General features: G+C 42.3%; 1 protein-coding gene across 1 annotated transcript in view; it reads right to left on the bottom strand.

Moving 5' to 3' along the window:
• The window catches only part of col27a1b (collagen, type XXVII, alpha 1b), a 156,332-nt gene that overhangs the window by 113,681 nt on the left and 23,393 nt on the right, over positions 1 to 19,258 (bottom strand). Inside the window, exons 3-4 of the mRNA XM_014171199.2 lie at positions 16,985 to 18,375; positions 11,976 to 12,029 (exon numbers count right to left, since the gene is read on the bottom strand). Coding sequence (XP_014026674.1) covers positions 11,976 to 12,029; positions 16,985 to 18,375 — 1,445 coding nt within the window. The remainder of the gene's footprint in view (positions 1 to 11,975; positions 12,030 to 16,984; positions 18,376 to 19,258) is intronic.

Raw genomic sequence — 19,258 nt, forward strand, 5'->3', positions numbered from 1 at the left:
GTGCATAGATGACATGTATTTTTTTCCCCTGCTGACCCTGATAATAATGGTCCATTCGAAATCAAAACAAATTATAACACATATATTATTTAGTATATGTAAAGACAAGATTAAATGAAGAATAGTCTGATGGGTGACAATATTAGCCTATCACTTGTGAATTATATATTATCACTTGACAATGATGCCCAGCATAAGAGACAATGCCTTTTTTTGCGACTTTTTCAAATCATAGTTGCACCCTTAATGTAGCCTAGCCCATAGGCCTATATGTTTCATAAGGTTTGTATCACAACTAAAGTGGCCAAATAACTTCTTAAAATGAAGCACATTAATACGCTTTACAAAGGGTGTAGAGCCTAACTGGCATACATAAGCAGTGTGCGAGTTTCAATTTTGGGGAAGATAATTTTCAATATAAAAATGCACCTTTATAATTAAAGCATTACATTTCGATTTAGAGCATTAAAGAAATGTAATAATTTATCTGAGCAAACCAGAAACCTTTCAATATATACATTCAAACAATACTTTAGAACCATTTAAATATAATAAATTGGAAGGTGGTGCGGGAGTATGGTAGATGAAGGAATCAATCTATCTTTTTAGACTGTTAACCTGTTGGGTCTAGGGGGCAGCATTTGCACGTCTGGATAAAAAAAATGTACCCGATTTAATCTGGTTACTAATCCTACCCAGTAACTAGAATATGCATATACTTATTATATATGGATAGAAAACACTCTAAAGTTTCCAAAACTGTTTGAATGGTGTCTGTGAGTATAACAGAACTCATTTGGCAGGCAAAACCCTGAGACATTTTCTGACAGGAAGTGGATACCTGATGTGTTGTATTGACTTTAAACCTATCCCATTGAAAAACACAGGGGTTTAGGAATATTTTGGCACTTCCTATTGCTTCCACTAGATGTCACCAGCCTTTACAAAGTGTTTTGAGTCTTCTGGAGGGAGATCTGACCGAACAAGAGCCATGGAACGGTGATGTCCCATTAGACACCTGGCGCGCTACTTCATGTTGGGTACCCTCGTTCCAATACGTTATAAAAGACTATGCATTCGTCCACCTTGAATATTATTCATGTTCTGGTTAAAAAAGGCCCTAATGATTTATGCTATACAACGTTTGACATGTTTGAACGAACGGAAATATATTTTTTCCCCTCGTTCATGACGAGAAGTCCGGCTGGCTTACATCATGTGCTAACGAGACGGAGATTTTTGGACATAAATGATGAGCTTTTTTGAACAAAACTACATTCGTTATGGACCTGTGATACCTGGAAGTGACATCTGATGAAGAGAATCAAAGGTAATGGATTATTTACATAGTATTTTCGATTTTAGATCTCCCCAACATGACGTCTAGTCTGTATCGCAACGCGTATTTTTCTGGGCACAGTGCTCAGATTATTGCAAAGTGTGATTTCCCAGTAAGGTTATTTTTAAATCTGGCAAGTTGATTGCGTTCAAAAGATGTAAATCTATAATTCTTTAAATGACAATATAATATTTTACCAATGTTTTCTAATTTTAATTATTTAATTTGTGACGCTGACTTGACTGCCGGTTATTGGAGGGAAACGATTTCCTCAACATCAATGCCATAGTAAAACGCTGTTTTTGGATATAAATATCAACTTGATAGAACTAAAAATGCATGCATTGTCTAACATAATGTCCTAGGAGTGTCATCTGATGGAGATTGTAAAAGGTTAGTGCATCATTTTAGCTGGTTTTATGGTTTTGGTGACCCTGTCTTTGACTTGACAAAACATTACACACAACTCTTGTAAATGTACTGTCCTAACATACTCTAAATTTATGCTTTCGCCGTAAAACCTTTTTGAAATCGTAAAACGTGGTTAGATTAAGGAGATGTTTATCTTTCAAATGGTGTAACATAGTTGTATTTTTGAAAAATTTGAATTTTGACATTTATTTGGATTCAAATTTGCCGCTCTTGAAATGCACCTGCTGTTGATGGAGTGCACCACGGGTGGCACGCTAGCGTCCCACCTAGCCCCAAGAGGTTAAGAGTATTTATCTGGTCTATATATCAGTGTATTATGTCTGTTTGTAACAGTGTGTTATATGTGAAAAAGTGATCGTATTATAAATTGTATTTTAATGTTTAAGGACTCTTGGAAGATTAGTCCAAATGAGGACTATGCATAATTGCATTCGCGGTCACTTTTGATAATGGTGTTTTCTGCTAATGGAACATTCGCGCTCATAGCCTACTGCCATGTGCGCATTGCTGTGCTTATAATGTGAAGAAATAGCCTAATAGTTTATCAACATTTTAAGCTAAACGTTCTGATCTGTTGAGTCAGCCACATTGCGTAAAAAAGTTTCTTTGATGTTAGTGGTTGTATTAATTTGGGATCTATCGCATCGCACAACTGTCCCAGACTATGTTTGGAATATTTTTTTCTTGCACAGAATAGAATAGGTTGACCTTTGTACTATGTGGGATTGCAGATTGACATAGGCTAGTGCTTTTGCTGTTCGTTAGGCCTACTCATATTGTTGGGTGACGAAAAGTAAATGTGGACAGTTTTTCTAATATTTTCAACATGCACCTCGAATTGGATAAGGACGCGCACAGTTGCATCCCCGATGTGTCTGTCTTCACTTTTAGCCTGTGAGAAAGACACGATCACGTGATGGAACGTGCAGCACTCAGGGAGAAGCGCACATCGGCCACTGGCCGCAAAAGGCATGGATGTTTTTAGGGTGCATTAGAGCCACACAAAGGGTATTCCGCCATGATATTCTTGGCATTATGAAGTGGTTGTCAATTTACTGATGTAGTGTGTACAGCCTGCACAAAAAACAAAGCAGAGCTCAAGCAACTTTTTCAAATCATCATTAGAGGCGCATCATGCAGCCTTACAATGTATTAAAAATCTAAATATATAGCCCAACGTTTGTAGAACAACTAAAGTTGCATTAATAACTCTAAATTAAGCCTTTACGAATACCTATTTCTTTATTAACCGTTCAACACAGAATAGCCACGTGTGCACTCCCTCAAATCATTTGTAGAAAATATCCTTTCTATTTTATTCAGCTTTGTTAAATTTTATTCTTCATACTATAAAATAATGCCATGTAATTCTAAGCAAATCTTATCTGCTAAATGAACTAATGTAGCCCACTGCCATTTGGCATAGCCACATCAGGACCTAACATAAGGACAACTCAGAGTATGCTATTCTGTTCTTCTGAAATAGACTACATATTCTTCATGTCATGCTTCTTTAGACCTGTCTAAAATAAATAATGAATTTAATGGGAAGGTGTAGGCTATATTACATGGATTTATTAGACTTTTTAAAATGTAGATGTTCCAAAGGTATGCATCAGTTGATTGTGTGGAAGCCAGGAGATGCTAGATGTGTTTATGTTAATTACTGTTAATTGACAGTTATTTGCTTGACAATCACCAGCTGACAACATTTTGTGACCGCCACAGCCCTAGATAGGACCCTTTGGAAAATAGCATAGTGAAGGTGTCTTGTGAGTAGCCTGATAAAAAAGTCAATATTAAATTATGTTGGAGAGAGATTAACTGCTGAGTTTAGACAACGTTGGTCGTGCTGGGGTTATGTCCATCACAAACACCTCTGGTGACAGGGATGGTGACAGTTGAAGTTAAGACTTAAATGTGTTTATTTAGTTGTACATGAAAAGAAATGAGCTAAAAGCATTCTTGAACACAAAACCCTCTGACTCCCCAGGTTTCCTTTGTGGAGGAGAGAAGAGATATGGGGAATTAATTTCAACCACATCCAGAGGATGAGGAGAGACAGAGGAGAGACTGACGAGGGACTGACAAAACACAAAAAAGACAGTGGAGAGACAGGGAATGGCCAAGTGCAAGTGTGTGGTTTACTAATCCCGCCTGTCTCAGTCTCTGTTATTATCTGTGCTTTATTATCAGCCTACAGAAAAGGCAGCAGCTCACTCTCTCCTCCACATGCTGCCATGTCCCCTTAGCCCCAGTCCCAGCACAATAGTTGCACACAGCACACTGGCTGGACATATGGAGACACTTACCAGAAGCTCATCTACAGATTTTCTCTATTCAACCATTCAGTGCATCTCACTGGATTTGCATTAGCTGGATATTATTAAAACATATGGAAATCATTATCTCCAAATACAAAGAGGGTAAAGAAAGGGAGTGAGGCAGGGAGGGAGGACGAGAGAGCGAGAGAGAAAGAGAGAGAGAAGGGTGGAGAGAGATACAGAGAGAGCGAGAAGACAGAGAGAGACAGAATGGTGGAGAGACAATATCGTTAGAAGTAGACACACATGCAGAAAGTAACAGATTAGTTTACACATGGTGCAAGTAATCAGAAGGTAGAGATAAATTACTCTGATGGAGGTATGAGAAGAATTACTCAGTCTATCCTTCAGCCATGCAGTGTGTGGCCTGACATGGGAGGAGTGATCCTCTGTTCTCCCCTGAGTCCTGATAGTATTTGCTGTGATCCCTGTAAAAAGAGGCCTTTGGCTTGCATACAAGGGAAGACCTCTGCCCTGAGTGTGTACATCACACACACACTCACACATCAGCTCATGCCTAACACATTCGTCACATGCACACACACCCATACACACACGTGTACACACAAACACACCTGACTCTCTCACCCTGGCCTGGGCCTGGCCAGGTTTACAATGTGGACCAAAGATTTTTACAGGGATGACGCGTAGAGTGTTATAGTCTCTAATAATAATAATATACTTTACTAATAATAATTTTATTTTAAGCGCTTTTCAAGACACCCAAAGTCACTTTAAATACACAAGAAAGTCAGCAGGATAAAAAGCAATACAATCACACATTAAAATAAGTAAGTACAGCGCATTTGGAAAGTATTCAGACTCCTTGACTTTTCCCACATTTTGTTACGTTACAGCCGTATTCTAAAATGTATTAAATTGTTTGTTTTGCTGTGCCTGGACACAATACTGTCTCGGAGCTCTACGGACAATTCCTTCGATCTCATGGCTTGGTTCTTGTTCTGACATGCACTGTCAACTGTAGGACCTTATATAGACAGGTGTGTGCCTTTCCAAATCAAGCGATTGAATTTACCACAGGTGGACTCCAATCAAGTTGTAAAAACATCTCAAGGATGATCAATGGAAACAGGATGCACCTTAGCTCAATTTCGAGTCTCATAGCAAAGGATCTGAATACTTATGTAAATAAGGTATTTCTGATTTTGTTTAATTTTTTGAAACCTGTTTTCACTTTGTCATTATGGGGTATTGTATGTAGATTGATGAGGAAAATGTATTATTTAATCAATTTTAGAGTAAGGCTGTAACGTGACAAAATGTGGAAAAGGTGAAGGGGTCTGAATACTTTCTGAATGCACTGTATATTAAAAGTACACTAAACATTAGGACAGAATAAAAAATGGAGAACACTAAACAAGATGACAGGCTAACCAGGGAAGTGAATTAGAGAGAGAGTAAAAGCTAAGACAACAGATAATCAGGTAAGCCTGTACGAAGAGGTGTGTCTTTAGTGTGGACTTGAAAATGTGTATCGATTGTGTGGTTCTGACATGGAGAGAGAGGGAGTTCCAGACTTGGGAGTCTGCACTGCTAAAAGCAGTTTACAGCCCATTAATACAGAGCAGACATTCTAACACACTCTGAGGCCAAACGGATCGGAGAGAAACATGACGCCTGGAGCCAGATGACTTGAAGTCAGATAACAGACTTCTCAACACTCAAATGTGCTCTACAACACGAGTGTTTAGATCACATGAAATGACATCAAGGAAGTAACATAATGAAACTGTTAAATACAGTTAACTTAATATTGCAGTGGTTGGTTTTTCCTGGAAGACAATGTGTGCGTACTGTATAAACAATACCCAAAATGTTATAAACAGTGAATGGAATGCAAGTACGGTGCTGAACGGCACTACGATTGACCTGCATCAGCATTCTGTCAGAACCCACTGATAGGCAGCTCCCCTTGGAAAGAACAGCAAAGTCCTGATTTGGACACAGGAACAATCATTTTGACATCCTCTTCAGTGGCACTATCAGGCTTCACTACACTCAGTTTCACTTTCCTTTCTACAGTCTTTTCTTCATGACACAGTGAGCGTAATAATTCAATTAGCAATTATGCTAATGCCCTTCCCTCACTCCATTCAAGACCTACTGCAGCTACTGCACTGCTAGCTACTGAACTACAACATATATACCGCCTTTACACTGCCCCTGCTGCCTGCACTGCACTGAGGGTCAGTTCCCTACCACAAAGCCTCCTTTGACTGCGGCCCAGGCACCAGGCCTTTCCCTATAGGGCTGGGTGATATCCTCCTCAGGCAGGGCTTTCTTTGAGCGCTAGCCGGCTAGCCGCCCGCAGGCTTGACGACTGGGCTGAGGAACGCAGGTGTGATGCTATCACGTGTCTGAAGAGGAAGAGGTGGAGGAGGTAGTGGTGGAGGTGGTGAGACTGTCTACCCACAGTCAGACATGGCACCTCTCTGTCAAGAAGAGATAGCGCTTAGTGAGCTAGCAAGCTAGTGAGTTTGCTCACGTTCACACAGCACCGACTGCCACCAACGCTCCTACAGAAGCTGAGCTGTGAAGATAAATGGGGGATAGTTATACGTCTAGACGGCTCACGTGTGCTCTCTCCCTGTGTGTTGAGCGACGGTTGCTAGATTACATATCACGTGAAAGGTCAAATGAGGTCAAGGGCTTCTAAAGCTTAGGTTTCACTACTTGCTACAGTCCTGTGAAAACAGTTTTTATAATCAGTATCCACCTTCCAGAGCAATCAAGGACAGTTTCAGAAAGTTTACGAGGGTCATAGAAAAGAAGTCTTACTGCAATGCCATTGCACTATTTAAACGATTTATCATGTCTTTGTCCAGATTAGAAGAATCAAAGTGGTTCTTTGTGTTTCTGTTTGCTGAGCCAAAGAGAAGAGATATCCAGATCCACTTGACAGGCAAGCAGAAACTCAACCACTTACTTTAGCCGTCATACAGTCTTGGGGGCGAATCTTAACTTTCACTAAAGTCACATTTTCACTTAGTCTCCCATTGACATCAATGCATGACTAAGTGAACATTTGAGGATTCGGCCGCCCCATACAGTATAAGATATTGCACCGCCAAATCACTCAAGAATCATTCATTCCATAGTGAATTGGAGTGTGGTCTCAGGCTCTTGATCATGAATGAACTGTATGGAGGTAGTGTACTGGAGGGAGGTGGTAGTGAGCACTAGGTTAGCTCTTAAATGAATTTAATAAGATGGGGACAAAGCCCTCTTTCTTCAGTTAAAGTGATTGGGTTCCCACAGCCTACCCCTCTGAGGCCTCATCCCAGCCCCCAGCCCAGATACACAGGGCAGGCATAGTAGCACAGTCTCACAGAGTAGGCAGGTACTGTAGCTCCGGCACACGCACATACAGTTCAACCGAGCCAGATGGCATCTGTCTCTTTCTTAACTCACTTCCTGTACTCCATCCTTGACATCTATTTATCCCAAACACAGAAGATGCAGTATCTTGTTTTTCTAAAATAGAAAATCCCTGACAAGCCAAATAAAAGAAGAGCTGATGCTCTATCTTACATATCAACTCTTGATCCACTGATCCACTAGTTTCCTGTGATACTGATATAACTCTGCTGGGGGTGGATTTAGTCCTGCTTAAAGTCTATACTGAGCATCTATTTTAATATGGCATGGCTTAGATGGGTTAACATGGGTTAGATTGAAAGTGCAACAGCTACAGAGAAAAGAATAACCCTATTAGGTCACAGAGAGTCTAACCCCAACAACATCAACCGTCAGAAAGACAAAGCATCAACACGTTTTTATTCATAATCACAAACAAACTCCTATACTGTTCTCAAACGCAGTCAACGATTAAAAATAGGTCCCCAAGTGGAGAAGACTGGCAATAGTGAAGGATTCGATTTACAGCACCAACACACTGAAGATACTCATACAAGTAGAAGTACCTAACATAGAAGCTAAGTGAAAATGAAGCACTAGCACTGTATAAATACCTGATAGTATGGTATTTTCATACTAATCCAGAGATCTTTATCTCAGTTTTGCATAACGTACTCATTCTCTAACACCTGAATTGCTCCTATATTCCCCATACATTGAAGACCTTATGGGATAAACTCAATGACTAGGTTTCACTCACTCATTCGACTTTGGCGCCATTGACTATCATAGTGCTACAGCTACTTCTTGTTCTCCAGCTTTAGAGGCATACTTTGGCAGCAGACAAACAGTGTGATCAGAGCCAATGGAAACTAAACCTAGGATGATTTATGCTCCATAATCCAAAGATGTTATTGAGTACTTAATCATAATGCTCAAAAAGCCTGTCTGTTTCAAGTCACTATTAATCAAATTAAATCAAATCAAATGTTAAATCAAATCAAATCAGTTAAATGCTTACTTACAAGCCCTAACCAACAATGTGGTGAAAATGTTTTTTTAAATACCTTGAAAAAAAAATAAGAATAAGAAATAAAAGTAACAAATAATTAAAGAGCAGCAGTAACATAACAATAGCAAGGCAGTATACAGCGGGAACCGGTACAGAGTGAATGTACAGGGGCACCGGTTAGTCGAGGTAATTGAGGCAATATGTAAATGTCGGTAGAGTTATTAAAGTGACTATGCAAAGGGAGGGGGGGGGGGGCAATGCAAATAGTCTGGGTAGCCATTTGATTAGATGTTCAGGAGTCTTATGGCTTGGGTGTAGAAGCTGTTTAGACTTGGCGCTCTGGTACTGCTTGCCATGTGGTAGCAGAGAGAGCAGCCTATGACTAGGGTGGCTGGAGTCTTTGACAATTTTTAGGGCCTTCCAGTGACACTGCCTAGGATAGAGGTCCTGGATGGCAAGAAGCTTGGCCCCAGAGATGTAATGGGCCGTTCGCACTACCCTATGTAGTGCCTTGCGGTTGGAGGCCAATCAGTTGCCATACCAGGCAGTGATGCAACCAGTCAGGATGCTCTCAATGGTGCAGCTGTAGAACCTTTTGAGGATCTGAGGACCAATGCCAAATCTTTTCAGTCTCCTGAGGGGGAATCGGTTTTGTCGTGCCCCCTTCACGACTGTCTTGGTGTGCTTGGACCATCTTAGTTTGTTGGTGATGTGGACACCAAGGAACTTGAAGCTCTCAACCTGCTCCAGTACAGCCCCGTAGATGAGAATGGGGGCGTGCTCGGTCCTCCTTTTCCTGAAGTCCACAATCATCTCCTTTGTCTTGATCAAGTTGAGGGAGAGGTTGTTGTCCTGGCACCACACGGCCAGGTCTCTGACCTCCTCCCTATAGGCTGTCTCGTCGTTGTTGGTGATCAGGCCTACAACTGTTGTGTCATCGGCAAACTTAATGATGGTGTTGGAGTTGTGCCTGGCCATGCAGTCATGAGTGAACAGGGAGTACATGAGGGGACTGAGCACGCACCCCTGAGGGGCTCTGGTGTTGAGGATCAGCGTGGCGGATGTGTTGTTACCTACCCTTACCACCTGGAGGCGGCCCGTCAGGAAGTCCAGGATCCAGTTGCAGAGGGAGGTATTTAGTCCCAGGGTCCTTAGCTTAGTGATGAGCTTTGAGGGCACTATGGTGTTGAACGCTGAGCTGTAGTCAATGAATAGCATTCTCACATAGGTGTTCCTTTTGTCCAGGTGGGAAAGGGCAGTGTGGAGTGCAATAGAGATTGCATCATCTGTAGATCTGTTAGGGCGGTATGCAAATTGGAGTGGGTCTAGGGTTTCTGGATTAATGGTGTTAATGTGAGCCATGACCAGCCTTTCAAAGCACTTCATGGCTACAGACGCGAGTGCTACTGGTCGGTAGTCATTTTCGCAGGCTACCTTAGTGTTCTTGGGCACAGGGACTATGGTGGTCTGCTTGAAACATGTTGTTATTACAGACTCAGACAGGGAGAGGTTGAAAATAGCCTTCCCCGTAGCTCAGTTGGTAGAGCATGGTGTTTGCAACGCCAGGGTTGCGGGTTCGATTCCCACGGGGGGCCAAGTACGAAGAAGAAAAAAATTGTATGAAATGAAATGTATGCATTCACTACTGTAAGTCGCTCTGGATAAGAGCGTCTGCTAAATGACTAAAATGTAAAAAAATGTAAAATGTCAGTGAAGACACTTGCCAGTTGGTCAGCACATGCTCGGAGTACACGTCCTGGTAATCCATCTCGCCCTGCGGCCTTGTGAATGTTCACCTGTTTAAAGGTCTTACTCACATCGGCTGCGGAGAGCGTGCTCACACAGTTGTCCGGAACAGCTGTTGCTCTCATGCATGTTTCAGTGTTACTTGCCTCGAAGCAAGCATAGAAGTATTTTACTTCACCTGGTAGGCCCGTGTCACTGGGCAGCTCTCGGCTGTGCTTCCCTTTGTAGTCTGTAATAGTTTACAAGCCTTGCCACATCCAACAAGCGGCAGCTCTACTCTTTAGGTGAGTGCGAATGTTGCCTGTAATCCATGGCTTCTGGTTGGGGTATGTACGTACAGTCAATGTGGTGACGACGTCATCGATGCACTTATTGATGTAGCCAGTAACTGATGTCGTGTACTCATCAATGCCATCGGAAGAATCCTGGAACATATTCCAGCATCTGCTTCATCTGACCACTTTGTTATTGACTGAGTCACTGGCGCTTCCTGCTTTAATTTTAGCTTGTAAGCAGGAATCAGGAGGATACAATTATGGTCAGATTTGCCAAATGGAGGGCGAGGGAGAGCTTTGTCTCTGTGTGTAGAGTAAAGGTGGTCTAGAGTTCTTTTCCCTCTGGTTGCACATTTAACACACTGGTGGAAATTTGGCAAAACGGATTTAAGTTTCCCTGCATTAAAGTCCTCGGCCACTAGGAGAACCACCTCTGGATGAGCATTTTCCCTGTTTGCTTATGGTGGTATACAGCTCATTGAGTGCAGTCTTAGTGCCAGCATTGGTCTGTGGTGGTATGTAGACAGCTACAAAAAAATACAGATGATAACTCTCTAGGTAGATAGTGTGGTCTACAGCTTATCATGAGATACTCTACCTCAGGCGAGCAAAACCTTGAGACTTCCTTAGATATCGTGCACCATCTGTTGTTTACAAATATATACATTTCGTCGTTCAGCCACGACTCTGTGAAACATAAGATATTACAGTTTTTAATGTCCTGTTAGTGGAATAATTTTGCACATAGGTCATCGATTTTATTTTCCAATGATTGCATGTTTGCCAATAGAACGGATGGCAGTGGGGTTTTACTCGCTCGCCTACGAATTCTCAGAAGGCAGCCCGACCTCCGCTCCCTTTTTCTCCGTCTTCTCTTTACGCAAATGACGGGGATTTGGGCCTGTTCCCAGGAAAGCAGTATATCCTTCACGTCGTACTGGTCGGACTCGTTAAAGGAAAAAGCTTCTACCAGTTCGTGGTGAGTAATCGCTGTTCTGATATCCAGAAGTTATTTTTGGTCATAAGAGATGGTAGCAGCAACATTATGTACAGAATAAGTAAAAAAATAAGTTACAAACAATGTAAAAAAACGAACAAAATAACACAGTTAGTTAGGTAGGAGCACATAAAATGTCAGACATCCTCTCCAGAGCCATTCTAATGGTGTATTTGTATGTATTGATGTTGGAATATAGACAGTACAATGGACCAGACAAGGGAACAGGATCCACAGAGCTTAGCATAAAGGATGTAGCTAGCTACAGTACGTGATTCTGAATGGAAAGAAAGACTGAAGGATGGGAGTTTTTTTATGAAGCTTATCTGTCATTGGTTATAGTGCATAGGTTCTCAATCTTTTTCATTTCGAGGTCCACTGAAACTCCCACAGGGGTCATAGGCTTCCTGGTTGAGAATGACTGTTTTAGTGTACACCAAGAGAATCAAGAACGCAACAAAGAGAAACTCACCCGTGACCCACTCTTCCCTGGCATCCCTGTCTTCCCAGGAGGTCCTCGAAGTCCCTGGAAGGGGAAAATAAAAGATGTCAATGAATTAAAGCATGAAGTAAGAACACTAACCAACTGTTTACAGGAAAGGGCTTGAATTGATTGATTGAATCCACGTGGGAGAACAGTACTTGAATAAAAATAGTTGTGAAAGAACTTGAGAGTTGGAAATGTAACATGCAATCCACATAATGACATGTCATTGCTAGGTAAGCTAAATGCCTTCATTAGCCTTAATTAAGTTGGCAGTAAAACACCTATCCATCCACCCAGTACTACTATACTTGGCAGCCTCAAAACCTATTTTCAGAAATGCATATCGAAACAAGGCTTCGTTCTTTTCCTTGCCATTCTGTTTAGGCTATTACATTCAGTACAGCTTAGGTCTTTGATTTAAATGTTGGCAGAGTCGCTGAGAGTGTATTGTTAAGCCTGCTATGGCTCACTCCCACTGAAACCAATATTATACCAGTTCCAAAACCACTACAGTGCTTGGATATGGAAGTGTGAGTCATTGTGCTGGGAGCAAGCAGGGGGTCCTGGCCTGGACGGTGGACCAGGGCCTGCGTTGCTCGAGTCCAACCACAGCCACTCTTGTTAATTACGAGCATCAGCTAGCTTTAAACCAATTACACACATGGATTAGCCCAGCTCTCAAAGGTCATTGCTAATGAGGGGTCAGCCTCTGCAAATCCAAGCAGAGCAGACTATTAGTTTGAAATGTTAGGTTTGGTTCTCATTTCCACATTTCCACTAGCACCAGGCTCATAAAAACACAGAGGAAAGAGGAAATGAAAAAACAGCTTAATATGACATTCGGTTTTGTTAATAACCTGTTGGGGCTACAGGTTAGCAATGAACCCCGAGTCGGGATTGCTAACATGGCTGGAAATTCAAAACATCAAAAATCTAATAATTTCAATTTCTCAAACAATCAACTATTTTACACAATTTAAAAGATAAACATCTCCTTAATCTAACCACATTGTTCGATTTTCAAAGAGGCTTTACGGCAAAAGCATAAAGTTAGATTATGTTAGGACAGTACATAGCCACAAAAGTACAAACATCCATTTTCAATTCAAGGTCAGGCGTCACCAAAAGCAGAAACCAGCTAGAATTATGCACTAACCTTTGTCAATCTCCATCAGATGACACTCCTAGGACATTATGTTATACAATACATGCATTTTTTGTTCCATCAAGTTCATATTTATATCCAAAAACAGCATTTTACAGTAGCGTGAAATTCAGATTTTTTTCTTCTCTGAAATGCTTCCGGTGAACATAACAAAATTACTATTCGAAAACATTGGTAAATTATAATATTGTCATTCAAAGAATAATATATTGTCATCTCGTAATTGCTACCGAATGGCCAGATCTCAAAATAACTTTACTGGGAAATCACATTTTGCAATAAACGGGGTGCTATGCTAAGAACAATAAGCTATGCTATACAGTTAGCATCATCTAATATCGATAATAACATTGTAAATATCCCCTTACCTTTGATTATCTCCATCAGAAGGCACTGCCAGGAATCGCAGGTCCAGAACAAATGTGGTTTCTTTTGACAAAGTTCATAATTTATGTCCAAATAACACCAAGTAGTTAGCGTTCATTATGCTCCCACAAAACGTGGTGGGGGGGGGTGAAAATCACGCCCGAAAAGCTAAAAAAACCTAGTAAATAATCTATTTACGTTCGTTCAAACATGTCAAACATTGTTTAGCATTAATCTTTTGGTCCATTTTTTAACGTTAAACATCAGTAATATTTTCACACAACCTATCCTATGTCTAGATAAACAATTATGACAAACTCACGCTTCTCAGATTTATGCGCAGGCGCAAAAAAATGAAGTGACGACATGTCAACTTCCTTGCATTCTAATTTGCTCTCTGTTTATCATAGACGCTTCAAACAACTTTATAAAGATCGTTGACATCTAGTGGAAGCCGTAGGTGTTGCGAAATGAATCCTTTCTCACTATGGTATCTATAAAACAATGACACTAAATAGTACAGTCTATTTTTCACAGGTTTTTGCCTGCAATATGAGTTTTGTTATACTTATACACACCATTCAAACTGTTTTAGAAAATTCAGAGTGTTTTCTATCAGAATGTGTTAATAATATGCATAACCTAGCTTCTGAGTTGGTGTAGGAGGCAGTTAAAAATGGGCACATATTTTTTTCAAAATTTCTCAATACTGCCCCCGAGCCCCAACAGGTACATACAGTAGGAACTTAATGGTGTACATATAACAGACTTGCTCCGGAGAATGCTTGATATTTCATAGAATTGGTGATATTTGGACACTTTAACTACCCTACTAAAACTTTAACTTCTAATAACTTTTGGGGGGGCTTTTTTTCGGAGCTGGAGCTGAGTCTGAAAATGCACCACAAGACTACTACTAAGACTTATTTAAACAGATATAGAAACAAGTCTCTATTGAACAATCCTGTAAGTACCCATTGAGGAGACCTGTTCTCGGAGAGTGCTGCTGGAGTACAGTGCTGAAAGAAGGCTGTTTATGCTCTGGTGTGGTCCACAGTTGAAATGACACTGACAGCTTGAATATATCAAATACCATTGTGGGCTATGCCAGGACCCATGTGTAGCCTCACAGATGCCAAGCTTGCACTGCAGTGGGGTTCAACAGTGTTTGAAGACTACAATAGTCAGACTGCGGTCACAAACTCACACGTGAGTAAGGCCCTCAAACGAAGATTGGCGACAGTTCTATCAAAATTCCAGTAAATTTGTAGAATTGCACTGCATGAAGAATGTCTACTCTATAATTCTACTGACATGAATAGAAACAAATTGTAGTTGTGGGATTTTTCGTTCTAAATTACAGAGTTTTTCTAGCTGGTGTAAACCTAGGAAAACAGACCTGTGTTTCATAGCAGTGGAACTTGAAAGGCATTCTTACACATTATCATGCCAGAAGAGACACACACTAGGCCTAGATCCTGGTAACGTCAACCTTGACCAAGCATGAGGAGGATGGATCCAGCTCTGCATCAGCTAGCTCTCCAATAAACATGTTCCTCACAGCTTTAGGTGGCTATGACGTACATAGCAGTGTGGATGCCCTCACTGCAGAAGCACAAGCGAGGCTCTTTGGGCCTCAGTTAACGATGGAAAATGTGGGTAAACGTTATCAGTACCTATATTTCTTCAATATAATGAGTGACGGGCCATTATATATATATATATACATACATCCAAAAATGAGCTATGCCATACTGACAAAAATATCTGAGATCAATATTTGATTTAGCTTTGGACAGAGTTAAGGGCAGACATTGACTTAGTAGCACAAGCCATTGTTATCATCTACTACATAAACATAAGACATTGTGAGTAGATTTTTGGTCGCTTTGTATCTTGACGCCACAATACAATACATGAAAACATCTGAAATAGTCTATGACATAGGGGACACATGGTGAAGGCCAAGAAGTGTCTGAAATGACTGATAACTCACATTTCATGAGATCGTTCAAAACAAGCAAAGCCTCAAGCCTGCAATCACATCTGGGCACCATAACATTGCAAGGTTCCAACAAGAACAAATGACCTACACGCTATGAGCTATCAATGGTCTGTTATGAGCTGGACAGTCATGCTTGTTATAGTTTTGAAAGCTGTTCAAACATCTGACATGAGTCATAAAAAGGTAATTTCTCAATACAATGTGAGTTTGCTTTCTTGGAAATCCATTTATAATTTTCATTGTTTTCCCAAGACGAGAAAGACACTTCTCAAGACACTTCACCTTAAAAACCTCCATCTCAACCTCCCAACACAGGTTTAACTCAACAAAATGGACCAGAATCGTAATTTTAACACACTCAGCAAATCCCATTCCAATCCCAACCATCAAACCAAGCATTCCTTGCACTTCATATTAGAACCCCAAGGACTTCATGCAACGTATGGTTGGTTCCCGAAGCTGTCAAATGTTCCGAGGTGCTTCATCCACCATGACCTTTGAACCTGCTCTAAAGGTCTCCATTCTTTCTACAGTCACACACCCTTCTGGGAGGAATCTCTCACCCCGGCGTCAGGCCCTCAGTTCAGACACACAGACCATTGGCTGGCGGGGCCCTTCTGTGGGCCCGACTATTTCTACCCATCCCGCTAAAAAGGAAATCTCACATTAGCAAGCAACACTCTGAAGAGTAGCTAGCACCGGCCCACAAGCCGTTTATACTTGATAAGGGGGGCGCTAGCGAGCAGGCTATAAGGGTAGGTCACATTTTGGTGAGCTCCTGCTGAATTACTAGATAGAAGAATAAAATAAAAAAAGAGATACTGCAGATGAAGCCTATGCAATGTGTTCCAATAAACCGAACAGATGCAAAACTGAAAGCCGGTTAACTATTAAAAGTGACACTTCTAAGTGGCACCACACAGACAGGGCTCAGGGGGGCACTTCGATGGCTGTAACCCATGGAAGGACTTCATGTCAGGGGCTTTTTAAGAGGGCTGAACCTACTCCACCCACCCAACCCCCTACCGCCTCACCATCCACTGAGCGATTTAGCATCAAGCTCCCTGCTTGTTTAACATAATGGGCGGAGAAGGGATTAGGGGCAGAACAGTACAGAACAGCTCCCAAAGCTCACTGTGAAATATATCAGGAGTTTAAAACATCAGCCTGCTGCCACACATGCCAGGCAGGTTAGGAGTCCCTCCTGTACATTGAACTATATATATACATACTGTACATACACACACACCAGTGGAGGCTACTGAGGGGACAATGGCTCATAATAACATCCAGAACGGAGCAAATGGAATGGCATCAAACACCTACAAACCATATGTTTGATGTATTTGATACCATTCCAATGATTCCACTCCAGTCATTACCACAAACATGTTCTCCCCAATTAAGGTTCCGCCAACCTCCTGTGACACACATCTCTATTTAAAAACATGTTCTTACCGCTGGTCCCGGTTCTCCCTTTAGTCCAGGTGGTCCCGGCCCAGCCAGCAGTGAGAACTGGGTCGGTTCCAGGTCCCAGGTTTGGAAGCCATCTGTGGCAGGCGGAGTGACAGAGATAAACAAGGTGGGTTTGACAGCCTCCACACTGGTCACTCTGGGCTCAGGTTTCTTTGCAGCCAGCACGGTCAGCTGATTTCTCTGGATGTAGAGGATGGAGGTGTTTGACTTTGAAGAAGAGCCTTGTTTGGATGCTGCCGTGGTTTGGAGGTCTGGCTTCTTCTTTAGTGGCCGGGTGGTGGTGGAAAGGGTTGGTGCAGCAGCCAATCTGCTCCCTATGGGCTTTGGGGTTTTAACACCAGGTTCCACTGCCATGCTCTTTTTAGCACTGCTGTCGCCACGGGATGTTGGCTTTGGGGATGTTTGTGTTCCGCTGGTCCTGAGGGGTACAGTAACAGTTTGAGTCTTGGCCACTAAGGGGTGCTCTAATCCTGGCCTGGCCATTGTCGGGGCGACAGTCGCAGGAAGGGACAGGGACATAGTTCCAGACTTTGGTGTGACAAAACTCTCACGCACAGAGAGGGTTGGCGCCACTGTGGGGCGGTTGGTCGGGACAACAAGCTTAGTCCTGGTTCTGTTCCCAGCCAAGACCAGACTAGGACTCTGGACTTTCCTGGTTAACTCAGTCGGCAGCAGAGGAGTGTGGAGGGTGACAGTAAAGTTTGGGTTTGAGGGGATCAGAGGTAGCAGGGGTGGGAGATTTACAGGCCTGTAGGTGTCGGCCTCCCTGCAGTGTTTCTTTATGTACTTACAATAGTTATGAGCTGCCTTGGCAGAGGGGTAAATATCAAACTGGCAAATGGCACCCTCAAACTGCACTGAGTTCTGGGCTATCTTACCCAAGAGGAAAGAGCCCTCGGGATCCAGGGCCTCTTCTTTTTTAGAATGCAGATCTGCATGTACACTAGTCTTCCCACAAGAAGTATATAACGAGACCCTCTGGCCTTGGATGTCCAGGGCCAGGCTGTGCCACAGGCCGTTGTGAACGTCATAGTCAAAATAGACAAAGTCCTTCTGGCCAACGTAGACCAGGACCTTCCCCGGGATGAACTGGACCCCCAGCTGCAGTCTCTTCCTCTTGGACAGGACGGTGAAGAGGAAGGCGCTGTTGATGCGGTGGGAGCTCAGGCTGAGGATCAGAGAGAGATTGGTGGTGGGATAGGAGGCAGTGGGGAGGATGGAAGACAGGGGGGCCTGGACCCGGGCCCGCTGGGTGAGAATGACCCCAGACTTAAAGGGGATGACCCCCTGGGGAGCAGCACGGGCCCCTGAGGACGATGAACCCCCTCCGGTCCTTGTCCCTGTGAGCCCCAGCTGCTGTAAGACGTCCACATCTACAGAGAACCAGAAGAAACACACCATCAGACACATCACACAATGGCCATATCTACAGAGAAAGAGGACAGAGACACACAGATCACAGAGATCCCACCCTGTCTACATCTATAGACAAGCAGAAGAAACACACTATCCGACAAGTCACACAATGTCACATATCTACAGAGAACCAGAGAAAACACACCACAGATCACACAATGGCCATATCTCATACAGTAGGTGTGCAAAACATATTCAGACAGTCTAGACAGAGAATGGAAGTTCAATAGGGTTAAAAAGTGTTCCAAAACGAGCGTGTTTTAGACACAAAGACTCAACATCAGGGTGCTTATAGACCGTTTACAGATGGTGTCAGATTACTGGTTGCAAAGGTGTGATGTGACAGCAAGGTGGCATGGTATTTATCATGATGTTTGTCTTTTCTGTCTGCCCTCACTAAAGAAGGAGTGAGTAATAGTGATGTGGACTTGACAGAGGAGATCTATGCTAGAAGGACATATTCCAGGCGTTCCGCCATCTTTACAGGATTTTTGAGAGATAGAGAGCCTCTTCTGAGTTGCAAAATGTAAATAACGTGTTTGGTTTAATTCAGTAGTGGCATTCAAATGTTGTCAAACTCATAGACTGGCAAGATGGTCCATCAACCATGGCACGCTTTAAGCAAAACAAAAGTGAAGATGCAGTGAAAATCTGAGAAGCATAGTTTGATTGTGAACAATGCATTGATTTTCTGATACCAGACATCACTCATGCACTAAAATAGATGGAGAATGCCTTTCTGATACCTTGTGGACAGTGCTCATTGTATTCAAGTACAGTTGCAGGATCAACTCATTTTATAGTCTTATAGTCCACGGGCCAAAGTTAATTTGTGGAATT

This window comes from Salmo salar, chromosome ssa24 (assembly GCF_905237065.1).
Source record: "Salmo salar chromosome ssa24, Ssal_v3.1, whole genome shotgun sequence".
NCBI lineage: Eukaryota > Metazoa > Chordata > Actinopteri > Salmoniformes > Salmonidae > Salmo > Salmo salar.